Source organism: Rhamphochromis longiceps, linkage group LG19, assembly GCF_057381845.1.
Source record: "Rhamphochromis longiceps isolate RC_006_pf linkage group LG19, R_longiceps_female_GT1.1, whole genome shotgun sequence".
Classification (NCBI taxonomy): Eukaryota; Metazoa; Chordata; class Actinopteri; order Cichliformes; family Cichlidae; genus Rhamphochromis; species Rhamphochromis longiceps.
In genome coordinates, this window is record NC_140575.1 from 8,399,684 (window position 1) to 8,427,195 (window position 27,512).

At 41.3% G+C, this 27,512-nt stretch overlaps 2 protein-coding genes across 5 annotated transcripts; one reads left to right on the top strand and one right to left on the bottom strand.

Annotated features, from left to right (window-relative positions):
- Nucleotides 1-1,470: 1,470 nt before the first annotated feature.
- LOC146646136 (tumor necrosis factor alpha-induced protein 2-like) lies at nucleotides 1,471-22,223 on the bottom strand. The gene is made up of 14 exons (XM_085391770.1): nucleotides 22,148-22,223; nucleotides 21,172-21,373; nucleotides 19,459-19,569; nucleotides 17,234-17,338; nucleotides 16,337-16,973; nucleotides 15,972-16,083; nucleotides 14,688-14,810; nucleotides 7,620-7,714; nucleotides 7,412-7,504; nucleotides 7,186-7,309; nucleotides 6,965-7,084; nucleotides 6,694-6,849; nucleotides 5,964-6,085; nucleotides 1,471-3,722 (listed from the first exon to the last, which is right to left on the bottom strand). Exons 2-14 carry the CDS (start codon nucleotides 21,350-21,352, stop codon nucleotides 3,533-3,535), a joined length of 2,169 nt encoding a protein of 722 aa, XP_085247896.1. The 5' UTR covers nucleotides 21,353-21,373; nucleotides 22,148-22,223; the 3' UTR covers nucleotides 1,471-3,532.
- Nucleotides 7,728-13,034, top strand: LOC146646137 (uncharacterized). Of its 4 annotated transcripts, XM_085391772.1 has the most exons (4): nucleotides 7,728-7,969; nucleotides 8,049-8,468; nucleotides 12,330-12,567; nucleotides 12,901-13,034. In XM_085391772.1, exons 2-4 carry the CDS (start codon nucleotides 8,295-8,297, stop codon nucleotides 12,915-12,917), a joined length of 429 nt encoding a protein of 142 aa, XP_085247898.1. In that variant the 5' UTR covers nucleotides 7,728-7,969; nucleotides 8,049-8,294; the 3' UTR covers nucleotides 12,918-13,034. The 4 variants fall into 4 exon arrangements, 3 of the variants coding, with proteins under 3 accessions (XP_085247898.1, XP_085247897.1, XP_085247899.1); XM_085391771.1 differs by having other exon boundaries at nucleotides 7,728-8,468; XM_085391773.1 differs by lacking the exons at nucleotides 7,728-7,969; nucleotides 8,049-8,468 and adding an exon at nucleotides 11,820-12,167.
- Nucleotides 22,224-27,512: the final 5,289 nt, after the last annotated feature.

A 27,512-nucleotide genomic window follows, 5' to 3' on the forward strand; every position in this document is an offset into this window, starting at 1 on the left:
TTACTAAATATTTCAAGGACATGCTGCACACCGTGCTGAGATAAGAAATTAGATGTCGCTGAACACAAATGTGTGTGTGTCTGTGTGTGTGTGGAGAGAGAGACAGCAGAGTGATTTCTCTCGCAGTTTTATTTTCAAGATTGATATTCAGTCCGTGTATGCAAACCGTACCTAGTTACAGTAAAGAGAAAAAGATGTACTTACCTCCGGTTTCGCACAGGTGATAGAACTTCCACAGTTTCTTCCCGCTTCACCTGCTTTCGATTACTAGTTCAGGTTTGGCAAGGTCAGAGGGTGTGACAGAGCGCGCACGCGGGGCGGGGTAGGAGGGCATTTATAATGGGCAACGTCCCTTTTTTTATGAAAGCGATACGTCACTAACCGTTTAAAGAGCAGGCGCACAAACGAGGGGCAAAAGCAAGCGTGTCACGTTCACAGAAACGGGACAGTTTCCAGTCATCCAGTCTGAGCTGTGAGTCAGAGCACCTTACAGGCGTGTTTTGGTCAAATGTATACTTTACAGGTGAGACAATGAAGTCGCAGCATTATGTCTGCTGCATAACCTTTGACAGTGTTGCAGCGGGTACTGAAGAAAGAAATACAACAATAGGTGTCAAAAATGATAAAATCTCTCGAAACCAGTGTGTTGTACTTCTGAGACCTTTTTTTTTCCTTCGCTGTTGTTTTTTAGAGGTCTAAAGAAGGGAAACTGTGCAATATATCACAACAGGAGAAATTAGAGAAAATACCTGTAACCTCTCACGCTGATATAGATGCGGATAATTGTGCTCAAGTAATGAAATCAAATGCAACGTGATCACAGTCCACTAGAGGGCAATGTGGGTGCTATATTTGTTTCGGGGAAAAAACTGTTGATTGAGTCTTGTGTCTACATTTTTATGGTATATGAAAAATGGAGCAAAACTTATTTTTTAAGAAAGTGTTGTTTACAGAACTGAGAAAAATCTCATGAATATCTTTTTGAGTATTATTTACAACATGGTTTCTATGTTTGGCAGGTAAATGAACACAAGTTGCATTAAAACCAAATCCAACGTGACATTAGGACATTTATGTCCACTAGAGGGTGGTCCACTGGTGTGTGCTGTAGTTATGCGTGCAGGGGTTTAGTCTTTGTCCATACCTTTTTGAAAAAAAAGTAGAATTGGGTTTTTAAATAAGATGATAGAAATATGTGAGATTTGTTTCCAAGTGCTGTTTTTATGCGCATCATCATCATAATAATAATAATGATGATGATGATGATACTACACATAAGATTATACATTTATCTGAAAAATGAATTGACTTTGATGGTTATCTGTCTGGTTACCTTTACAAAATAACACACATGAGCAGATTAACATAATATATACGTTTGATGTGAAATATGTCACGTTTCTGTGTCTGATGTCAAACACAACAAATATGACAGGACAAAGGATAATATTTTAAAGAGTGTACTTTATTACTTCACTGTAAACACGATATTTCCATTTATTATTTATTCTTGTATAAATACAAAAATAAAGACTTATTCTATACTAACTTGCATAAACCAAGAAACAAACATAAATTAGTGCAGAAATTCTGACTTTTTTCAGTGGCTGTGTACATTTTTTAAAAGCAGTACCTTATATTATAGTATAGTATTATTTACAACACTGAGAAAAACTAATAGATAATATCAAAATGAAAACTCCGCTATAAGGTTACATGTGAAACAATGTTCCAGTGCATCAGAGTATTATTTATCCATGTTGTTACAAGACGTCGGTTCTATTATTTCAGCAGTATCTAATACAGTAATAGAAGACTAGGAAACACTTCCAGCAGAGTTATTATTATCCAGGGTCATCAATGCTGTTTAGGTGTAAAGCCTGTGTGTCTGAGTCCACCATGACATAAAACTCTCATCTTGTGTCTTGTAAATACACAGAGTTTACAACAAGGTGCAAACATGAGGTTACACTGAAGAACAAGAAGGTCAGATTAGACTTTGCAAGAAAACATCTAACAGACGCACAGTTCTCGAAAAATTATATTTCAAAAGATGAAACCAAGATTAACTTGTATCAGAACCATGGGAAGAGAAAATCAGGAGGAGAGAGCATGTGACCGATTTCACGACCACATTATCTGTGAAACATGGGGAGACAATGAGCCTCATTTACTAATATTTGCCTGGAAATATTTTTACCCTGTGCAGAAATCAAACGCAAAATCCCATTTGTGAAACGTGCATGCCAGCCTATTTTATTGTCACCACGGTGCATATGTTAGTAAATCAGAAGCATCCGGAACAAACATGCACATTTCCTCGTCCCCATTTCTCTGTGTACAAAACTATGTTTACGTCCAAGTGAAGCAGAGCACGTGGTGACGATGTTTTAAGAGAGAAGCCTGCACCTCTAAGACAAGAAATAAGGAGAAAGTTTAACTGTACAAAATGGAATAACAAATAACACATAAGTGATGATCTTTCAAAAATGATAAATAAGTAAATAAAAAGCAACACTTAGGCTGATTATCATTTCCCCTGAGACACAACAAAAAGTCTGAAAACTGGCTGCCAGTGTAACCCGACCACTGGTGTTGATTTAGATGTGACTGCTGATAGTAGCAGCAGGGGGGATTCGGAGGTGTACATGGATACATATTCAGCCAAATGCTGCAAAACTGACAGACTTTTTGATGTGATGTGAATACATTTCTCAAGTGTGTTATCATGTTTCATTATCATCTGTCACTGTCCTGTCCTCTAGCTTTTGTTTCCTGTGACCCTCATGTTTAATATAGATTTAGTATAGGGTCTCTGCTTCTGTTTCCTCTGTTCCCAGGTCTGTCTCGTTTCCATGTCTTAGTGTGTAGTCTGGATCATTGTGAACTGTCTCATGTTTTCTGTTTTACTTTGGCGAGTCTTGTGTCCTGTTTTCAGTGTTTTGCTTTCACGTTCTGTGAATATTTAGTGTGTTAACCTCTTTTCCTCGTCTGCATATCATCCCCTGTTCATCTTTTCCTGCATTCCTCTACCTGTGTTGCCAGTTTTCAGGTTTCCTCATTCTTTGTTTCAGGTTTCATGTTAGCTTCTCCCAGTGTAGGTTTTGTTAGTACCCCTCGCTAGTGACTGTTCCCCTCACTAGTTGCTTTTCAAGTGCTAATAAAGGCTCGTCTTCAATTTAAACATTCTCCTGCATCTATTTTGTCTGCGTTTGGGTCCACATCTCTTGTCTCCACACGGTTTGCCTCACAAATCGTGACATCGTCTGTTAGAGACAAATCTAACATATTAAAAGATACAGAGTCATTAAATTCTAAAGTACTGTAGCATCATGCAAAGGGCACATTTCACAATACAACACAAAATGCAAAAATGCAGAGAGGAAAGACTATCTCCTGCAATCTGGTCACATGTGGTCACACACAGTGTGATGTTTGTTATTGTACCTGTAACATTAGAATCAGGCTTGCCCATGGCAGCCACTTTGTACATCCTTACTGACAGACTGAAAGCACTGGAATTCAACTCATCTTATCCACTGCATGATGTAATACATGTTGGAAATGAAGGGCTCATCATTACAACATTGGAGAAAAACCTCCGGGTTTCACCACCAGTATAGCTTTCTTTTAGTGTGTCCAGCACAGTGGATGTGATGGTATTCATGTCGGCTTGGGAGAGGTTTGTTTTGAGTTTGAGCAGAGCCGAAACATGCTCTTCACTGTTGGTGACAGAAAGAAGAAAAGGTTATTAAAAAAAAGAAAAAAGATGTGACCTAATGATTATGTTTATATGCTGTTTATCATTACAAAACTAGAGACTCTGAAGTAAGACTATCAGTGGAAGTACATCAAATAATAAGTCTGAGCACTTTGTCAGTTCACTGGTGTGTTGACTTGCTTACTGTTTATGAAAATGTATGAATTCCATGAGATGCAAGCAAATAACTGTTGTTTTCTGCCAAGCTTAGTTTATATGATTATATATGCACCATGAATGATATTAACAAGGATTGATGATTGATAAATGATATTAACAATGTGAATAAGAAAAATGTCAATACAAAGGTTACAAGTTTAATTCATTTCTTTAAACTTGTAGTCCAAGACTGCAGGTCTCAAATCAAACAGCTGATTTCCTGATCTGCATTATTGAACCTGTTATGTCTTTTTCAGTTTTCTGCCCCTGACACACATCCTTCCTGCAAACACTAACAGCTGTCAGTAACGCGTCACCACACCAATTTAAAGTACTGAAAAAGTGGAGGTGGAAAATGTGTCCATTTCCAATTCAGTTCAATTACATTTTATTTATACAGCACCAAATCACAACAACAAGGCTCTATGCTGTTGTAATTAAACATTTCTGTTTTAAATACATGGTAGGTGAAACTACTATTGGTGACACTGATATGTGCCTAAATTTACATGAATCTCCCAGTTTACACAATCACAGTCAGCTGATGCAGACTGTGTGGAGTGAGAACCAAAATGCAGACACGCACAAACAAACTTGATTCTAACAGAGAACATAGCGTTTATTATGGCTGAACGAGCAGTACAAAAATAAAAGTGTAAAAACTATTTGAAGCTAAACAAAAGCCTAAATTGGATAAAACTAGAAAGAAAACATAAAATATCCTAAACGTGAAAAAAAAACCTTAAATGTGACAACTTGGTACGAATACATGAAAACATGAAACCCTGGAAACCTGGCATGGCATGACATGGCCAGATCACAGACGATTGGATGAGGAATGAATGAAAACACACAGATTAATGCACACAGGAGGTGATCAGGGGAAGTGCAAACACTTGGGAAACAGCTGATTAGAATGAACAAAATGACACCACAGGGGAAGTAAAACTAAACACAATGAACATGGCACACCAGACCTCTACAAAATAAAACAGGAAACATAACGCAGACGTGGCACACGCTTGACAACATGAAACACGCAGACATGAAAACACATGACAGACTAAGACACGCGGACTCAACGTGAAGAACTGATGAGGAACATTATAAATACACACATAGGAAAAAACTGGAGATGAGGCAGCCATAACCAAGCACAGAACATGATGGCCGCAGAAAAACACATGACGGATGGAAAGGGTAATGAGGGAAAACATGTAAACAAGAGGAGAAGACAGGAGACAAAGACATTACTGAAACACATGATGGGCACGGGAGACATAAACACAAGAAGCGAAGACACAAGGGGAATCTAACAGAAAATAAACTAGAACTGGGCAACCTAAAATAGATGAGCTAAAGATAACTACATGAACTTAAACATAAACCATAAACATCAAAATATATTAAAATTCAAAATGCTGGGCCAAATGACCCAGGATTGTGACATACACTAGTTTTACCAAATAACTCCCCATAAAATCATACACTTCTGTGGTGCTGATACTTTCAGACACACAGTCAGTCTTTATGTGAGTGCTATCAAGAGAAGTGATTATGTCCCCTGATTCCCTTTCTCCTTTTCCTTTAAGGTTAGAAATAAGACAAGAACGAGACAGTTTGGTTTCTGGTGCCACATTTGGAAGAAATCTCTCCTTTCACTCTAATTAACAGCATTATTGACTTCATCTACACACAGCTGCTGCTGCTTCTCTCAGGCCTGCATGTTTTATTTAGCTTTCAGTTTCTCATATTAGTTTCCATGAATGTCGCTCATCCTGCTGACAAGAAACATCTGAAACCAATTAAGATGTTTGGCTCAGTCTGCTTCCTGTTTTCCCTCAGCTCTCTCTGAAAAGTACGATTGTTTATCCTGACCTAATGTCTCACAAACCTCTTATCATGATATAGTTCTGTCCTTATTGTTTATGTTACAGTTGATGCAACAGGCCCAAAAAAGGAGAGCACATTATGTTTTGCGTGAGTTATACTCTGTATGTTTCTGTATTAAAGTAAATAATGTCTGAGTCAATTCAAAAGTTACCTGAGGTCGGGATAAGCAGATCCCAGTGAAACGATTTGCATCTGTATGGCAGGAATACCTTGGAGTTTTAGCACTTCTGCAATCTTGGTCAGGATTTCCTTTAACCAGTCTTGTTTGGATCCCTGTGAAGACAAATCAGTGACGTCAGTTTAGTCTGCAAGTTTCCCAAAACTCTAATGTGTGTAAGATATTAATTTCTGAGTTACACATTTTTAAATTTATACATTTATCTTCCCAAGATTTATAAATGTATCTTTTTTTGACAGGGGTTTATATGCAGAAAGTGGAAAAAAGTGGGAGTGAGGGGAACAGAATAATAAATAAGGACAGCACATTGTTGAACATTGTTTCTGCAGTCTAAAGTGATTACCAGACTTCTATAGAAATCATGCCTTTGACTCATAATGTGACTTACATATAGACCATTTGGTCCATCACTTTCTATAGGTCACACTTTTGTTCCTAAGGAATGAGTCCATTGGTTTTCCATTGAGTGTATTATGTCCAGCCTTGGAGGGTCACATTTTAGCCAACTCCTCTGAACAGCCTTTTCAATTTTACAAATCTTTTTAATCAAATTATTTTTAATCAAAACTTCCAAACCAAATAAATGTGAAATGCAGCTGATTCTTATACTTATTCTTATTTTTTCCACAGCTTAGCAGAAATCTGATCACTTTTGGGTTTTATTCATGTCTCAGCTAAAGTGTGCAGTGAAGGTGAGTCTCACCATTCTGGCAAACAGCTCGTGCAGTCTCTCTGCATTTTCTTTCACAGTCTCGTAAGCCTTCTCCTGCTTTTTGGTGTTCTTTAATTTGACTTTTCCTTTCAGGAGCCTCTGGACATATTCCACTGTCACTTCCTGCTGAAGCTGACCAATCAGCTCCTGAATTTAGCCCAAGTATATAAGTAGTCAGAGCACATCATAATCCTTTTACTTAAACATTAGCAATGAAGGCAATAATGGCCATTCAATCCGAAACAAAGTTTCCTCCTTTTACCTGGTAAGAGGACTGACTGGAACCCTGAAGTTCTTGAAGCTGGTCTTCAGTGCTGTTCAGCAGCTTCTCAAACGTGTTCTTCTTCAGCCAGTCACTGGTTCCCACCTTCTGGTAGTGTGGCTGTGTGAGGAACAAATAACCAAGTTTTTTAAACCTTTGATTAAGACATGTTAGGATTTAATCCTGAGGATTATTGATATCTGCAGTTGTAAAGAACTTACTTTGAGGATCTTGCGCACAGGAGTTAATAAATAAGTGTGGGCAGACTGTTTCATCTCAGTCAGGACCTGCAAACAGTTTTCCCACACATTCTCTGGGAACAGATCGTGCTTCTCAAAGAAGTCCCTTTAGACAGACCACACAGGACACATTAGCTCACAGTGACGTATTCGCCTTTTATGATGAAGTTAAAATCTGAATTTCCATCTAACTGGATCAGAAACAAACCTGAACTGTTCGACACAGCTGAGGTTTGCCTTTATGAAAGCTTTGCTGTGCGGTTTGTTCTGCCTTATGATGTCTTCATGAAACTCTTTATACCTGCAGAAGATTAAGAACAGCTTTCACTTTTATTATCTTGTTATTACCAAACATAAAACTAAAATGTATTTTCAAATTTAAATATTTAAAAGACAGCCTTGTGAAGCCTTGTTACCTCTGCATGAAGTCTGTCAGGTTGGATGTTATTTCCTGGGCCTTGTGTCGGTCTCTTACAGTTATATGTGCTGATGTCACGATGCCGTTGATAAACTGAAGACAAATGTATTGACAAATCAGTGTCAGTTTCAAGCTCCCACTGTCATGACCCTGTGCCTTCTCGGCTGACTCTGTATGGCTACAAGTGTTTTTGTTGTGCTGCATCTCTCTCTCTCCCCTGCACTGCGCTCTACCGGGGCGGAGTCATGACGGCTCCAGCCCCTGGCTCGGACACCTGCAAGCAATCATCACTCACTTCTTAAGGCGGCTGCTGAGAGTGCTTCCTCGCTGGATTATTGTGTAACACTCGTCAGTGTCATCACCTATCTGAGCCTTTTTCTGAGTTTCTGTCGTGCCACTACTTACCTGCCTTTCCTCTCTGTGCCAGGATTCTCGCCAGCCTGAGGACCGCCGTTGGTGAGCTAAAGCCGGAGTCCGAGCTACCTGAGCTTCAGTGGATTTTGTACATAGCCCTCTTCTTCCCGTGCCTGTGCTTCCCGGAGACCCTCTTTCTGTGCCCCCTCACCTGTATATATTCGCACCTGGTGTCTGTGTGTGTAAATAAAACGTGAACTTTAGTGACGGTCTGACTCCGAGTCCCTCCTGAGCCTGACAGAATAATCCAGCCATCGCTATGGACTCAGCAGACCCAGCCGCGGCAGCGACAGCCCCCATGTCTCTGGAGGAGCTTCTGCACCGACACGAACAAATGCTAGTACGGCTCAGCGGAGACGTGGCGTCTCTAACTCAGGCCTTCGCCCAACGGATTCCACTGGCCGACGATCAGCCTCCTGCGGCTCCTCCCCAGGTAACACACGCTCCTGCCGTCACTGCAGCAGCCACAGCTACTCAGGCGGCTAGCGCGGTGGCTTCAGTTGCCTCCGCGGTTTCACTGGATAAGCTTTTACCCTCACCTGAGGCTTTTTCTGGGGAGATGGGAAAATGTGCGGGATTTTTGTTGCAGTGTTCCATGCAGTTTCAATTACTGCCTCATGTTTTTGTTTCTGACGGGGTTAAGATCGCTTACGTCACCCAGCTCCTACGTGATCGAGCCCTGGCCTGGGCGCAGGCCCAGCTACAGGCTTGCCCCGGAATGTCTTATGATGACTTCCTGTCTCGCTTCAAGTCGGTGTTTGATAAAGGCTCTAGTACGGAGGCTGCTGGCTATCGTTTGATTAATCTGAAGCAAGGTAGGCGAAGCATGGCTGACTTTTCTGTTGATTTCTGGACTCTAGCTGCACAGACCAAATGGGGACCTGAGGCCCTGAAGACCACTCTGTTAAATAATATCCGCGAAGAGCTCAAGGATGAGATAATGATGCGGGAGCTTCCTGCTTCTCTAAATGCTTTGATGTCCCTGTGTATTCAGGTGGATGATCGCCTGCGGGCGCGCCAGAGCTCACGAAGAGCTCTGGCGCGAAGCCCCTGGCTTCTCGGGAGCCCCAACCTGACGCACGGGAGGCTAGAGCTTTTGGAACTGAGGAGGAGGTACCCATGCAGCTGGGACGTTCTCGACTCACCCCTGCGGAGCGACAACGCCGGTTTTCCGCGGGTGAGTGTTTGTATTGCGGCCGCAAGGGGCATTACATCTCTGCCTGCCCGGCGCTGGCAAAAGGAGGCGCCCGCCAGTAATTGAGAGGGTACTGGTGGGCGACCTGTCCAGCAACAAGCCTCTTCCCCGTCTCTTGCTGCCTGCAAAACTCACCCTCCGGTCGTTGTCCCATTCCCTCTCTGTGTTAATTGACTCTGGTGCAGAACAGAATTTCATTGATGCGTCGCTAGTCTCCAAGCTCAACATTGGCACACAGCCACTGCCTCATCCTCTCCGCGTGTCCGCCCTGTCCGGTCACCGGTTGCCTGACATAACACACGTCACCCTACCCGTCACACTCACTCTCTCCGGTAACCACGTTGAGAACGTTTGTTTCTGTGTGTTTAAGGCTCCAGTAACCCCGCTTGTACTAGGTTATCCATGGCTTTCACAACACAACCCACACATCGACTGGAGGAAAGAGCAAGTTATGGGGTGGGGTGTGGGCTGCCACATGACCTGCCTTCGGGCCGCCACGCCATCTGCTCCCTCTTCCCCCCCCGGGAAGCCTTCAAAGTCACCGGAGCTGTCTTCGGTTCCCTCCGTCTATCATGACCTCGCAGCAGTTTTTAGTAAGGATGAGGCGGGCTCGCTTCCACCACACCGGCCCTATGACTGTGCCATTGATCTTCTCCCTGGGGCGCCTCTCCCCTCTGGCCGCCTCTACAGCCCGAAAGGGAAACCATGGAGAGATACGTCAACGACTCTCTGGCTGCTGGGTTAATTCACCCGTCATCCTCCCCCGTGGGGGCAGGATTCTTCTTTGTTGCAAAAAAAGACAAGACGCTCCGGCCATGTATTGATTACCGCGGCCTCAACAAGATCACTGTAAAGAACAAGTACCCTCTTCCCCTCCTTAATTCTGCTTTCGAACTACTCCAGGGGGCCACGGTGTTCAGCAAACTAGACCTACGAAACGCTTACCACCTGGTGAGAATCCGGGAAGGAGATGAGTGGAAGACCGCTTTCAACACGCATATTGGACACTATGAGTATCTCGTCATGCCCTTTGGCTTAACCAATGCGCCCGCGGTCTTCCAGGCCCTTGTTAACGATGTTCTGAGGGATTTTATTAATCGATGTGCTTTTGTGTACCTTGATGATATTCTCATTTTCTCTAAGTCCCAGGCGGAGCACGAGAGTCACGTGAGGCAGGTCCTGCAGCGCCTCCTGGAGAACCGGTTGTTCGTGAAAGCGGAGAAATGTGAATTTCACGTTGACACGGTGGCCTTCCTTGGCTATATCATCTCTCAGGGTGATCTCAAACCGGACCCCGAGAAGGTCCGGGCCGTGGTGGACTGGCCTCAACCGCCGAACCGCCAGCAACTCCGACGGTTCCTAGGATTCGCCAACTTCCACCGACGCTTCATAAAGGACTACAGTAAGATCGCCTCACCTCTCACTGCGCTTACCTCTCCCAAAGTTCCTTTTCAGTGGGACCTCTCTGCTCAGGAGGCCTTTTCCCTACTAAAGGAGAAGTTCACTACCGCCCCCATCCTCCGTCAGCCCAACCTCAGGCAACCGTTCGTGGTGGAGGTGGATGCTTCGGACTCTGGAGTGGGAGCAGTTCTGTCTCAACGATTTGAAGGTACGCTCCATCCCTGTGCATTCTTTTCTCGTCGTCTCTCACCCGCAGAACAGAACTACGGCATCGGTGATCGGGAGCTGCTAGCGGTCAAACTGGCCCTGGAGGAGTGGAGGCACTGGCTTGAGGGCGCGGAACACCCGTTCATCGTGTGGACCGACTATAAGAACCTTGAGTACATCCGGTCCGCCAAACGCCTAAATTCACGACAAGCCAGGTGGGCCCTCTTCTTCACAAGATTCAATTTCACCATCACTTACAGACCAGGGTCGCGCAACGTGAAGCCCGATGCACTCTCCCGTCAGTTTTCCAGTACGGAAGGAGACTCCGATCCAGAACCGATTCTTCCAGCTACCTGTGTTGTTGGAGCTGTCACATGGGAGATCGAAGCTCTCGTGCGCGAGGCCCAGGATACTGACCCCGACCCGGGGACGGGCCCCCCTGGTCGGTTGTTTGTCCCTGCTGCTGTCCGACCTCAGGTACTCCACTGGGGCCACACTGCCCGGTTCACCTGTCATCCAGGAGCCCGCCGCACCATCACCTTCCTCCAGCGGTTTTTCTGGTGGCCCACCTTGGACAAGGACGCCAGGGAGTACGTTATGGCGTGCGCCACGTGTGCCCGGAACAAACGTCCCAACCGACCACCCGCCGGGCTTCTTCAACCACTCCCCACGCCAGGACGGCCATGGTCTCACATAGCGCTGGACTTCGTTACGGGGCTCCCACCGTCATCCGATAACACCACCATCCTCACTATTGTTGACCGTTTTTCTAAGTCGGCTCATTTCATCGCCCTCCCCAAGCTCCCTACAGCCCTGGAGACCGCCCAGCTGCTCACCACCCACGTCTTCCGGCTTCATGGCATTCCGATGGACATCGTTTCCGACCGGGGACCCCAATTTACCTCTCGGGTTTGGAAGGAGTTCTGCATGCAGATCGGCGCCGCGGTCAGTCTCTCTTCGGGCTTCCACCCTCAGAGCAATGGACAGGCCGAGCGTACCAACCAAGAGCTCGAAGCGGCACTCCGCTGTGTTGTCTCTCTCAACCAGGCCACTTGGAGCGAGCAGCTCCCCTGGATTGAGTACGCCCACAACTGCCTGACCTCTTCAGCCACTGGACTGTCGCCGTTCGAAGCCTCATTGGGCTACCAACCACCCCTGTTCCCGGCCGTGGAGGGTGAGCATGCCGTCCCATCAGTACAACATCATTTCCGCAGGTGCCGCCGGGCCTGGCGGACCACCCGAGCCGCTCTGCTGCGGACGGCGGAGCGCAATAAAGAGATCGCTGACCGCCACCGGATCCCTGCGCCTGCCTATACAGTTGGGCAACAGGTATGGCTCTCCTCACGCTTTGTTCCCCTTCGTGCAGAGTCGAAGAAACTTTCCCCGGCTTTCATCGGTCCGTTCGAGATTGAGGCCCTGGTCAATCCGGTATCCGTCCGTCTGAAGCTGCCTCGCAATATGCGTATCCATAATGTTTTCCATGTCTCCCAGGTCAAGCCCGTGCTCTCCAGCCCGTTGTGCCCTCCTTCCGGGCCCCCTCCGCCCGCCCGGCTCGTGGATGGGCAGGAAGTGTTTAACATCACCCGCATTATGGACTCTCGGCGGCGGGGGCGGGGCGTCCAGTACCTGGTGGACTGGGAGGGCTACGGGCCAGAGGAACGTTCCTGGGTGCCCCGGTCGACGGTTCTGGCTCCTGGTCTGCTCCGCGAGTTTCACCGGCGGCATCCGGGTAAGCCGGGTGGGTCGCCGAGGGGCTCCCGTTGAGGGGGGGGTACTGTCATGACCCTGTGCCTTCTCGGCTGACTCTGTATGGCTACAAGTGTTTTTGTTGTGCTGCATCTCTCTCTCTCCCCTGCACTGCGCTCTACCGGGGCGGAGTCATGACGGCTCCAGCCCCTGGCTCGGACACCTGCAAGCAATCATCACTCACTTCTTAAGGCGGCTGCTGAGAGTGCTTCCTCGCTGGATTATTGTGTAACACTCGTCAGTGTCATCACCTATCTGAGCCTTTTTCTGAGTTTCTGTCGTGCCACTACTTACCTGCCTTTCCTCTCTGTGCCAGGATTCTCGCCAGCCTGAGGACCGCCGTTGGTGAGCTAAAGCCGGAGTCCGAGCTACCTGAGCTTCAGTGGATTTTGTACATAGCCCTCTTCTTCCCGTGCCTGTGCTTCCCGGAGACCCTCTTCCTGTGCCCCCTCACCTGTATATATTCGCACCTGGTGTCTGTGTGTGTAAATAAAACGTGAACTTTAGTGACGGTCTGACTCCGAGTCCCTCCTGAGCCTGACACCCAAAGCATAATTTTCAGATCCAGTTAAGCACCAGGAACCAAACCCAGTGCTTTACAATGTTAGTGACAAACCCAAGTGATTAAACTACAGAATCATGGGAGGGTTTGAAACTGTGACTCTGATCTGACAGTAAATGAGTTTCTATAAATGACTGTCTTTTCCTTGTTTGTTAGTCTTTTTCTCAAAGTTTCTCAAAGTCTTTTTCAGTTTGGTTAATATGTGCATCAGGCTGAAAATATTTGTCAGCACTACTTTGGAAAGTTCTAAAGTGGATAACAGAGTAAATGTCATTTTGCACATTTTGTTCTCCTATGATCAAAACAAGGTTCTGTCAATATTTCACCACAACATTTTTTTATTGCACAGTTCTGACATAGCAAAGTTTTCAAAGCTTCTCATCATGGTCAACAATTAGAAGTCAACCAATCCAAAACCAGAGATGGCTAGTAACGCGTTACAAGTAACGTGTTACTGTAATCCGATTACTTTTTTCAAGTAACAAGTAAAGTAAGGGTTTACTATTGCAAAAAAGGTAATTTGATTACTGTTACTTTCCCATAAGCACGCTGCGTTACTGCGTTACTTAAACCATGATTTTTTTGCGAGAGTGTCTCATGACAATGTAAGCGAGTGCGACGTTCGTGGCAACAGCTGCGTGCAGATCAACAATGGATAATATAAGGAGGGTGGGAGAGAGTATGAGCGTGCAGCGTTTAAAGCGTGGAAGTACTGACCTTACTTTGAGTTTGATTCCGTAAAAAGTGACAAAAACATTAGTGTCCACTGTTCACTGCGTGGGAAGAAAACTTCTTTTTACAGCGAAAAAAAACCCTAAACATACGAGCAAGCACCGACAGTACGCTGCCATGGGAATGTGGAACTCCCAAATCCTTCCACTGACCGCTACGACACACCTGCACCAGGGCAAACCTCCACCTGCCCCACTCCTGCTATACAGGTGAAAATAGAGCAACAGGACCGCTGAGTCTTTGATTATTTTTTTTTTTCTGCTGTGTTTTATGTGCATTTATTTGAAAGACTGAGTGTAAACACAAAAACCTATTTTATTTTATGTGCTGGAATGTGCAGAAAATAGGTTTAAATGTTAAACTAATTTCTTCCAGTCAGAGAATGTTGCATATAAATTAATTGTTTGCTTGATGCATAAAGTTAAAAGATTAATACTGATAAAACTAATTTCAAAAAGACACTTTTCCATTTGATTACATTTTGTACAGTATGATGGATTATGCAGAAAAAATAGAATTGGGCTGAAAGATCTATCGCTTTATCACCTATTCAGGTTGTAAATCATTTTTTTAAAGTAACTAAGTAACTGATTACTTTTGAAAATAAGTAATCAGTAAAGTAACGGGATTACTTTTGGGGGGAAGTAATTACTAATTAGTTACTGATTACTTTTGTCAAGTAACTTGACCAACACTGTCCAAGACTCACTGTAAGGACCCTTAAAGCAGGCCAACACTTTATATTAATACATTTTTATAAAAGCATAAATTTCAGCCTCTTTTATATCAAGTTGTTGCAGCAAATCTACCTGGATGACATCATAGGCCACAGGACTGACGTAGCAACCATCATCTCTTGTCGGCTCCTTTCCTTGATCCCACTCTTTCTTTGCTTCATCCATCACTCGGTCAATATAAATCATCAGGTCGCTCTAAACACACAACAACACACAGCTGTCACTTTTAAACCGCTTTCATGTGTAAAGATTTAATTACTGACAGTAATAATTACATCTAGAGTTGGCACGATACCACTTTTTTATGTCCGATGTCATAAATTTGGATCTGATAAAGTGTATTTTATCATTGATAAAACTGTCTTTTTAATATCTTATACGTTCATACTCAAGTTTTACAAAACAAAACACTAAAGTTATTCTATCATACTTGTATGCAAAAAATACACTGCACCCAAAATATTTTGCAGTTCAGCAATACTAATCTTTTTATTTAAACTTTTAGCAGAACTTTAAATCTAAGTATTTAAATTAATATTCAAAAAGTAATTTAAAATGTAATTTTATGCACATTTCAAAAACTCTTTGGTTCTGAAATAAAAGTAGTGCAACATCAGCACAAAATAATGTTTATATTCAACAACAAAAAAAAACAGGTTGTATAATGGACCCTTTTATGCTTAAAGCTGAACATAAATAGACATCCAGAGTGGAAAGCAGTGCAAACAGATGCAAACACGGCTTCATCACACACATCTTTTATCAAGATGGATGTCAGTGTAAGCTGTTTGTGTCACATTTAACCTGAGACTGAATTTTGTGTAATTTCTATACAAAACTTAAAACACATATGAAAAAAAGTGTTTTCTTAATTTTTTTTTGAACCACGAAACTGTTTCGCTTGCAACACTGCTGTTTGATGAAATGCTGGTTTGGAAGCACATAGTGAGGCTCCCGATGCTCCAAATGTTTTCAGTGTGAAGTAACTCCAGACCACTGACAGGTCTCGCACATAACTTCCGTTCTAACCAGTGACGCATACTGCTCCAACGTGCTAAAGTACTAAGCTGGGTTAGGCCATGTCCCAAGTTTTGTGAGGTGCTTTTGTGATAGTTAATAGATCGGATTACACTTTTTATTTCTCAATATCCGATCCAGTAATTTAGGTCAGGATCGGACCGATACTGATACTGTATATCGGATCGGTCCATTCCTAATTACATCTACAATATTATGTATAAGAAAAATATCCGTTAAAACCAACAACTCTTTGATGCTGCATTTACACATCTCACTTTAAGCCCTGCAATGACCATACTGATTAACTGGATACACGCCTCAGATACACTGTGTTACCTGTTGTTTGCTGAGGTACTGCTCCTCCAGAGGTTTCAGTAACTCGTCAGGAAGCAGGTTTCCCAGCGCTTCAGTATTGATATTACTGGCCAGCTCAGGTTTTTCAAGGATTCTGGTACACAGAGCAGATAACACATGAGTTTCTATAAACACCCCAAGTTGTGTTTAGTCTATAAAAATGGCATTTTATTTAGCACATTAAGAAAACAAGAAATTAGCTGTTACATTTGTATTATTATTCACTATCTGTAATTGCTCAGGTATTTATTCTTCTAAAAACAATGAAGGACCTCACACTGACAGACATCCTCATGTTTAGTCACAGAAAGATGCTGCTTCAAACAATAATTGAACTGGTGGCTTACCCTGGATAAAACTCCTTCACCCATCGCAGGAGGAAGCTGCAGTCCTTGTCATCCAGAACAAAGTCTGCAATCTTTTTGAGTCTTGCACTGAAATTTTGATGGTACTCTCTTGCATAAAAGTTACAGATGTCCATCTCTGGTGGGTAGCAGTTCTTCACAACCTCCACCACCTGCTGCAGGTCCTCCTTCAGCTGCCTGCCCATGGAGTGGATGTCTGCCTCTATAGATGACTGGTTCACCTGATCACCAATGGGGCTTGATGGATTATCCATACGCCCATTTACTAATTTTTGAAGCACTTCATCATGGTGTTTCTTCCACTCACTGGGCCTCCAGGTTGGTGGAGTTTGAGAATTTTGTCTCCACAGCTGGTCCTGCTCTTCCTCAAGGTTGATGGCTTTCACCGCAGATGTCAAAGCAGACACCTCTTCCTCAGTGCTGAGAGAAAGACTCTTCTGCAGAATCTGCCATACATGCTCTTCAAGGGCTTTATGGTCTGCAGCAACCTTTTCTACCGCTTCCTTGTTGGCCTCAGCCTCAGCTGTCTCCCAAAACAGATGTTTCTCCCTGTCTATCAGTTGCTGAGTGGCCTCACAAAAGGCTTGCATTTCAAGGTATTCCTCAAAAGTAGGTTTCACTGGTGGACAATAACAAAGACAAATCTTTGAATTTCTTTTAGATTACCAGTACTATTTTATAGATGAATCACCCAGGCTCTCTGGGGTTCTCTTGGTATTTAACACTAAACATCTAAATAAATCTTCCTAAACAGTGAAATGAATGCTGCACATGTACTATATACACATAATTAAATATCATGAAAATAATTGTAATTAAACTTATGCCATGGATATTAACATGGGATTCAACAAATAAAAAAATATTTGTACTTCCCACCTTTTTCCTCGATCGAGGTGGCTTTATCCTCGTCCTTTTTCCATCTAAAGTAAAAAGATTCTCTCACTCTCTTAACAGTATTATCAAAAGGGGACGTAGTGGGATCTGAAACAGAAAAGCACACAGTTTAATGTAGTTTCAATAACAGACTGCAGGCAACATTTCTGTTTTTGATGGTGTCCAAAGTGTCACACATAATTGAATACAAGCATTTAATAATATGGCCAATTTCACATGTGCTTTTATTGTAAAGAAACCATTTTTCCTGTGTCAGTGCTGTTACAGTCCCGGGTGTTACCCTGTGTTTTGTGTTTAATTTCTATTTCTTGATTATTGGTTATTCATGGTTTTGTTCTCTTGATGTTATTTGTTGTTCTGGCTTCTAGTTTAAGTCAGTGCCTGCCACACAGCACGTCATGACAACTGAATTGCTACTGTGACTGAATATTTATATTTATTTACTCTATAGAGGACATGGTTAAGATATCAATTACATCCTGGAAATATTCTATAACTGCAAAATTTTGCCATTTTGCATACTTTAAATATGCTCTTAATGCCTGGATTATTGCCCAGGTTAAAAAATGTTATTTGACGGCATCAGATCAGGATTCAGGAAACAGACACGAGCAGATACTTCAGAATTCATATGAATCAGCATATGTCCTCATCTGCACCTCTCATATGAGAAGACTCAAGCACCCAAGCCTCAGTCCTTGGACCAGTTTTCTTTAGGCCATCTAACTAATTGTTTTAATGGACTTTCTTACCACTGCTATGTAGATTACACAGTTTTACTTTTATGTCAAGCCAAACAACCTTAACAGCCTTTCCTGCCGCAGTGACAGCTTCTCTGCCATTACTAATTGGATGCAGTCAAATTTACTTCATCTCAATTGCAGTAAAACTGAGGTTCTAGTACTTGGCCCAGGCAGTTTCTGTAAGGAGATGAGTCAGTACATCGGCCCCTTCACTAATGACTTCTAAAACTAAAAACCTTGCTATAATTTTTGACCAACACCGGAATTTTGAAACTCATATCTCAAAGCTCACCCAAACTTGGTTCCTTCACCTCAATATATTGCAAAATTCTGTTACTAACACAACGACAGGGCGTTATACAGCAAAGCTTCTGAAACCTGATCCCTGCAGCCGACCTTTCCGCCCCGTTTAAGAGGATCTTGTAACTCTGACTTTAAAACCAAATATAATTGTGCTTTTGAGGTTGTTGCGCCCAAACTGTAGAATAATCTTCTTCACTCAATCAGGTCTGCTGACTGTATTTGTTTTTTTAATGACTCCTGAAAACTCAATTTTATAGATTAGGGTTACCTTAATCTTTTTCCTTTTAAATCCGGCCATAGTATATGGCCAAACATAATCAATGATCCTACAAACTGGCAATGTAGAGATTGCACTACATCTTCACTGTCCACTTGTCTAAGCAAGGGCTCCCTGGAGCATTTGCAGACTGTCCAAAATGCTGCAGCAAGGCTTCTGACCAAAACATCTAAATACTCTCATGTGACACCGTTGCTAATGCAGCTCAATTGGCTCCCTGTTGAATTCAGAGTCCATTTTAAATTTCTGGTCCTGCCCTTTAAAGTTCTTCATCGGCAAGCACCAGCCTACATCACTGAACTTTTACAGCCCTATGCCCTTAGGAGGTCCCTGAGATCATATGATCAGGGCCTACTTGTTATTCAGCATACAAGGCTGAAAACCAAGGGAGACAGAGTTTTTGCGACATTTTTGAGTTTAAGATCTGTGGACTCAGTGGTCTCTTTTAAAAAACAACTAAAAACACATCTTTTTAGAACTGCATTTTGTTAACTTTTGTCTTTTTCTGTTTTATACTTTGTCATCTCTTTGTGAAGCACTTTGTGATCTTTTTATCTAGAAAGGTGCTATATAAATAAAAATGTATTTATTTATTATTAATAGTGCAGCACACAATGACAAAACGACGTGGCTAGCATGCATACAGTCCTAAACTCACCATCTCTGGAATAAATATAAGGAATCAGGCCTTGTCACTCAACATCAGATCTGGGCCTCAGTAATGCACTTGTTCAAATGCAACACATGCAGTTTGGAGCCAGATGCAACAATCTGATGGAAACCCTACAACATGAGGTGGAGGCTTTTCCTTTTTTTGGCAAATTAGTGCCAATGGTTTCATTTGGCACGAGAAATGATCTAGTATTAAAGTTTAGAAGTTTCACCTGTGTTTGATCGTGTCAGTGGTCTGGATTTGTGAGGAGAGACATCTGACTCATCATCCTCTTTTTCCTGGTTGCTCTTCGGAGAGGTGGATGCAGAGCCAGCATTCAGACCTGACAGAGAGGGAAGAAGAGCACATTAGTAAAACAGCTAAACTGACTCTTTAGTTTCAAAAACACATTTGTCTTTGTGGTGTCACAGCGATTCAAAACCAACTATCTGAAGTTTATTTTGGAAACAGAACAGGCTGGTGCAGCACAGCGCCAGCATCTAAAAGTGAAACTGATCGGCAGAATCTTGAAAAACAGTCTGACCTCATTTCTAATCAGATGATGATTTAGAGTCAGTCACATGACTTGTGGTAAATTACCTAATATGTACAACTGAAATGTATAACTGTATCTTTGATAGAGGCTGAAAAGCTTAGCATCGGAAATTAAACACTGGGTAAAATGTTGCTGTAGTGTGTTTATGTTCCAGTATGATTTATCTTAAATGGAGTTGTTTTGATTTGGTGCTTTTCCTGTATGACATTATCAGTCCCCCATCACTGTGGAGGAATTTTGCCCCAGTCTTCTTTACAATGATGCTCTCTACAGGTCCTGCCACAGGATTCAATTCAGGTTGACTTTATCTGGGACAATTCAAGTCATTGATTTTTGCTTTCTTTCACTATTCTGTTGTAGATTTGCTGCAGTGCATGAGATCATTGTCCTGTTGCATAGCAGAGAGATCGTCTCACATACAGAGGAGTTCATGTGTCCTGTGGCTGGCAAACAAGCGCAAGCCCTCACCTCAAAGAACAGCAGAGGACAGACCATTAAAGTGGCTCCTTCCACCCTCTTGCACAGGCTGAAAAGTCTTATTGTAACACAAATTTTGATATGCTCTACTGCAAAAAGAATTGGACAATGTTTTATGGTTTATGCTGTGTTTTTATTCTACAGGCTACACAAAAATCAGGGAAAACCCAGAGGAAGCTTCTCTGCTTTCCTTCATTTAGCAAACAAACATAACAGACATATTCTGACAAGTTTTATAAGTCTTTTTGTGCTTTGTTTGATGTTTTTACCTCTGCTGAGGATATTATTAGGATTTTATGTGTGTCTGAAACTTTGTAGGTCTAGTGTGCATTTTTTTTTCTTACTGCCAGTGTTTGTACTGACAATATAGAGTTATACAGGTATAAAGAGCATCTTAGGGAGACAGGGGTGCACAAATCTGCAAAAACATGGAACAATTTCACTACAATGTTCCTCAATGTGAAGTTGTAAAGACTTTGAATATCTCATCATCTACACTACATCATCAAAAGCTTTAAAGAATCTGGAAAAATCTTTTACCGTGAGGCACCAGGCCAAAACTAATAGATCCCTGTGATTATCGGGCCATTGGGGAGCACTGCATTATAAACAGGTGTGATTCTGTCACAGTCACACTGTACGACATCAGGAACACTTCCTGAAATCACTGTTTGTGAACACAGTTCACCGTGACGTCCTGAAATGCAAGTTAAAGCTCTGTGGCACAAAGAAGAAGCCAAATGTGAACATGATCGTCATTTAAAATAAACTGGGACACGATGTAAAACTGTTGGTTGGTCAGATGAAACATGGACACTCAGACCTCTAGACTAAACAAGAGAAAGACCATCTAGCTTGCCATCAGTGCTTATATTTGACAGCAGATTTTATGAAGACCCCAACGGTACTCACTGGGTGACGGAGGTTGTGGTGAAGCCGCAGAGTCTGAGTTCTTTGCGGGTGCATGTAATTTGAATTTCTTGCCACCAAGTGACGGATTCTTCCATGTTGCACGCCGGAAGCTTGTAAGCTTCGCAATCATGCCGTTCTTCTTGCTGGGGTTCTCAGTGGACTTGTCCATCATGTGTGACATTTTATTTCATTATCTACCCAACTGTGAGAAAGAATACAAAATAAATGTTTAAAGACAAATTATGTTAAACTTAAAGTAACCAGTCTGTTTTGAAAATGTAAGGAGGAGAACAGGAGCACAAATGTTCATGTTAAAATGTAGGCACTAAAAGTAAAAAGTAATAAATACTCAAATAAAGTAATGAAGTATTTGTATTTCATTACCTCCTATCCCTCGATTTTAATAATAATTATAGTAATTTGTGAGAAAGTGTCTTGATGAATAAAATCCTGTACATTCACACCTACTTTATCCCCAACAGCACATTTATAGCACTTTATATAGAACAAGTTTATTCACAAACCAATTCACTGTGGCTTTCATCAGGATCATCATAAAACTATATTAGAGCTAACATTTTATATAGATAGATTACAGTAGAAAAACACAGAACAATCTGTTGTTTGTAATTTGGCAGCATTTTCTCTCATCTCTTCGGTCCTTGACTTTGAAATACTGATCGTTTTCAAGGTCTGGGAAAACTTCCATTTGTCCAGATTTCTAAATATTTCAAAGACATGCTGCAAACCATGATAAAATATACCCTGTTTTCAGCTAATAGCTCTTTGGGAATTACCTTGTTGGTACAAAACTGCTAGTTTATCGGTCGTGTAGTAATACTAAATATATATATATATATTTTTTTTTTTAAGTCTAAATCCGTGGAAACAAACTACAAAAATAATTTAATAGCTAAAGAGTTTAATCCGTGTATAGCTAGTTAAGAGAGTAAAGAGAAAAAAAAGGTGTGCTTACCTCCGGACACAGGTAATAGAAAATCCTGCAGTTTCTTCTCGCCTCACCTACTTTCGTTTTCTAGTTCAGGTCTGGCCAGTGGGGGGAGGGAGCGAGGGATTAATGAGCAGGCGCAAAAGACAGCCTGTCACTTTCCCATAAACGGCACGACTTCCAGCCATCCTATCGAAACTGGTATGGGAATTCGGGCTCTTTTTGGAGAACCGGATCTTTTAGCTCGACTCACTAAAAAAGAGCCGGTTCTCCGACTCCCAACCGAATCTTCAGGTTGTTTTGCTGCTTTAATTAATTTATAATATTAACAACAATATAAAATTATGCACAAACAGAATTACTAATGTAAAAAAAAAAACCGTGGTTTTATTTATATATGCTTATATATACGTATTTAAGGGGGTCCCTAGAGACAAAACACATACAAACTCCAAAACACATTTCTAGCATTAACTGAACTTCCAAAACAGAGCTACCTTGATCACTTAAATTACACAATTGAAAGAAAGCATATATGTATATGTATATATATATATATATATATATATATATATATATATATATATATATATATATATATATATATATATATATATATATATATATATATATTTACAAGTAATTTTTTTTTTTTAAATCTTCATTTACCTGTTACTATCACACACCAAATCCGGTCATTGGTACTTCCTGTTTAGCCACTAGGTAACAAAAGCTAAAAAAAAAAAAACCCCAACTCATTTCATTTCAACTCTTAACTATTTAAATTTTCAGCTTTTTCCTTTTAAACAAATTTAAAGTGAAACATCACAAAACACTGCAAACCAGAACACAATAAATTATAAATTAAAATATGCAAAAAAAAGAAAAAAAAAAGAAGAAGATGCACATTCTCTGTCATATAGGCCTGGGATGATTTTTTGGGAGTGTTTTCCTGCTTGGAATTACATACATAGGATTCCCTGCATGAATAAACTTTCTGAATCCTTTATCATCCGCAAATGAAAATAGTTGTGGGTGATTACTTTACGTTTCTAATGTGACGATGTTGTCTCTTGTTGTTGTCCCTGGCTCTCTTTCTGGCTTTTTCCCTCCAGCTCTGTTCCTGTACTACTGCCAGTGTAACTATCGCCCCTCCCCCCTCTGCTCAGGGCAAGCACAAGGCTCACGAGCGGAGTGAAGTGGAAAAAAGTGCGACAGAGAGGGTGAGAGAAAGAAAAAAACCTGCGACTCCCAACAAGGAATCGGATCGCGTCGTTCACTCCAAAGATCCGTTTCGGTAGCGACCTACACATTATTGCTGGGATCGGAACCAGAGCTCCCTGCAGGCTTGTTTCGTTTTCGCCGCATCGTTTCATGGTCAAATGTATACTTTACGGCTGATGAAGCAATCTCTCATATTGTACAGACAAGGACATCAATGAAGTAGAGCCTTACAGCATTCAGAACTCTTTACCATTTATCATCAAGCACGTAGGGAAATGCGTGCCGTGTGCTGCGACCACTTTGTATACTGAGCTTTATTTACTTAGAAGACTAACATGGCGCAGCATTATTTCTGCTGCGTAACCCTTGTCAGTGTTGCAGTGGGTGCTGAAGAATGAAATACAACAATAGATGTAAAAAAATAGTAGAATCTCTTGAAACCAGTGTGTTGTATTTCTGAGACTTTTTCTTCTTTGCTGTTTTCTTACAGATGTAAAGAAGGGAAAATGTGCAATATATCACAACAGGTGAAAATAGAGTAAATACCTGGTCACCGCTGATATACATGCAGATAAATGTGCTCAAGTAATAATGAAATGAAATCCAGCGTGATCTCAGGCCACTAGAGGGCAATGCGTGCTATATTTGTTTCAGGCCAAAAACTATTCATTGAGTCTTCGTGCCTACATTTTTATGGTATATGAGAATGGAGCAAAAGTTCTGTGTTGTTTGCAAAACTGAGAAAAACTCATAAATATCTTCAAATGCAAAGCACCATTATCAGATGAAATGTCACTATTTAATCAAGGATTCCATGTGAAACAATGTTCTAATATTTCAGTATTATTTAACACTTGGTTTCTGTTTTTTCAGCATTATACATACATACTAATACAGTGATATTATAATAGGAAAGGCTGAGGTAGACATGTAATTATCCAGGGTCATTAATGCCCCTGTATATGTAATTATTTTCATAACACACTTTCAATCCTGTACTGGTAGTTTAAATGTTACCTTTCTCCATAGTGAGCATTACCAGTTACTTCCTTAATTTTGTTGATGGTGCTGCGCTGTTTGCAGATTTCCATGGACCTGCTTATCTCAGGAGCAGCTCTGAAACACAAAGGCTGCTATTGAGCACAGGCATCAGATTAGTGTTGCATAATAAACAGAAAGCTGTGGCGTGACGGATGTGTGTTTGCGAGTCCAGCTGTCCACGAGCGTTACAGGTTAAATTCTAATGAAGAGCTCTAAAAGTCTCATCTTACACTGAGGAAATCTGATAATTTGGTCGTATTTGTTGTATCGTGGCGAACAAATGTTAAAAATTCTGTACTTTGATTACTCTAGTATCATTTCATTTAAATGTAAGCCTGACCCAGTTTGTGTTTAGTCAATTAATTTGCATGTTGTTACCACAGAAACAACTTGCAAATGATAGGTAGATGTCTCTAAATGTGGCATAAGGCTCCAAAAGTCTCCTCTAGTGCCTAAATATAGATTATAAATGTGTTATGTGCTATTATATATAGACAATGCTTATTCTCTGTTTGACTCTGTGTGAACCTGCATTTTACAATGATTTAATGAAGTAAAATAAAATAAATTACGTGTCATTATGATGTATGACGATAGTTTTGTTCAATCCAATTCAAAAAGTTTTTTTCAGTTTAGAATAACTGCATTATTCAGTAGGTCCATAATTTATTCATTCTTATTTGTTCTTGTCATTTTGCTTCTGTATTCTGTATACCACCAGTGGATTTTAAATAAAACAATCAAGAAGCAAGGGGTTTTAGGAAAAGTATCGCATTGACTGTTAAGAATTACACCCATTTTTATACACAGTCCCCAATTTTCAGAGGCTTAAAAGTAATGGGATAGTTGCACTTCCACAGCAAGGTAAGGTCTGTTCCCAAAGTACTCCATGACAAATTAAGCAGATAAAACATTTGCTTAATTTATGAGAAACTAAACAGATTCTACTGCATGTTATGTGCATGTGGGAGCACAGATTGGGATGTTTGTTATTAGCCTAGTATTACCATTGAACATTTCGCACATATAAAAGAAAACAGGAACCCGTGTCGAATGACTTCACACTGATAATCAGGTTATCTGTCTCTGCCTAAGGTTAAGCCTGAAACTAAGAATTCATTTGCATCTGTGGACAGCAGCAAACAGCACAGTGTTTGTTTTTATTATAGAGTAAAACTGCAGGATACATGTTTAGTTGTAAATTTATTTCAGTGTCAAAAAAATAAAACAGAGGGAACAAACGCCTGAGACATTTAAGTCACTCAGAATCAAGCAGACCCTCGATTACTCATGGATGTGCAAACATTAACAGTGTCATAAATCATTCATCTCTCTGCTTTCACCAGCAGCAGTGTATGTGATGTCTGAGGTACAGAGACCTGCACCAATGCCTCGCAGCTGTTCCGACTTTAAGCACAGCAGTGCTGCTGCTGCTCAATTAGGAGCTATACATTATGTGCCGCTCAGGACACGACTACTGCAACGACTACTTTGTTGCATTAAATATTAACTCTCACAAATGTATGAATGTGGGTTTTTTTATTATTATTCTATTACAAATGAAATTGTAAATATTCATTCACAGCTTTAGTGTATTTTTTTAACAGATTCTAGGTTTGAGTAAATGATTTGTGCGAGCTGATAGCGTTTGTGTGATATTAGGTGTCTGAATGTCTATCATAGTTAAACCACATGACTCATATAACCTGTTAATGCAGTATTTCAGGATCTGAGTACTTCCTCCAAAACTGTGGCGCTAAAGAGATTATGGGAAAGCTGAGGGAGTGCTGTTACTGTGTCTTCTTTTCTGTTCTTTTCTCTCCTCCTTTGTTTTTACATTTTTAATGAGAAGAAAAGGATATTCTGCAGAATAAACAGCTGTCAAGCCTAACATCTGGTAAATTACACAATGGGTTACCCAAGATGCAGTTTAAGTGTAGACTCAGCTTTAATTCTGGGGTCAAGGAAAATAAATTGCATTGAAAAAACAAACAAAAGATCAGGTTTAATGGGCAACTCGACAAAATGCTTTTTCATTAACAGATTTATGTGTTCTTTCATTATTCTTCCTAAATGACACAGATTAAAGGTTTGGAGTTGATTCCAAGTGTAGTATTTGCAGCTGGAAGCAGCTGAAATATACAGATTGTTATGGTGTTGTGCTCTTTTTGAGCTTCTTTGTGTTTCTTTGGACTAACCTTTTGCTTGCATCTCCTCACTGTCCTTGTCTTTTCCTACCTCTGGTTTCTCTTTGTGGTTTGTCAGTTCTAGTGACTTTCTTTTGATTGTAGTAACTGCATTTCCTTTTTCATGCTTTGCTGTTTTATTTCGTGTCATTGTCCTGCGGATTATTTCCACTTGAGTCTCATTTTATCATGGCTCAGTGATGTGATCAAAAAGTTAAAACAGGACTTGCAGAACTCTCATTAAGCAGCATTTTACTTTTGCATCTGCAGTTTGCTGGATCCCCCCCAGTGTGTCCAAACAGGGGTCCTTAAACTGGATGTGCACAGTGGCATTTTGGTGTGTACCATGAATGTTCTCCCTCAGTTGCTCCAGGAAACTACACTGGAAATATGTTGCAACACTCTGAGGGATGATCTCACTGTGCACAATGCTGTAAATATTGAAAAAAAAAAATGATGAGCATGCTACTGAGCTCACTACAACCCTGGTGCACTTCCTTCAGGAATGAAAAGTACTAATGCTTAGATGTAAATCTGTTAAAAACTGTACAGGTGTAGCTGAAAAACCAGTTCTCATCACACAAAAGTCATTTCAAAGTTTCAAAATTAGTAAATATTTACTTACTGGGCATGTTTGGAGCTGTGGTGTAATTACAGTGGTGAGCAAGGACTTAAACAGCAGCCATACAGGAATGAACTTAGAAATGACTAAGAGGAAGGAGGTTCAGCTAAAATCAAGGGAAGGTCTTTCATAATAGACTTTTTGTCTTTGTCAGATCGCCTGTGTGCATTTTGCCCTCGATCCTAGTCTGCTTTTTGTATATTTATTTGTTCCTTCGTTGAATTTAGCTCATCAGTTTTGTGAACAGAGCTCCTCTTCTTGTTTCTGCGTTTGGGTCCTTTTGAGTCACACTTAACAAACGTTGACATTATTGCAAATA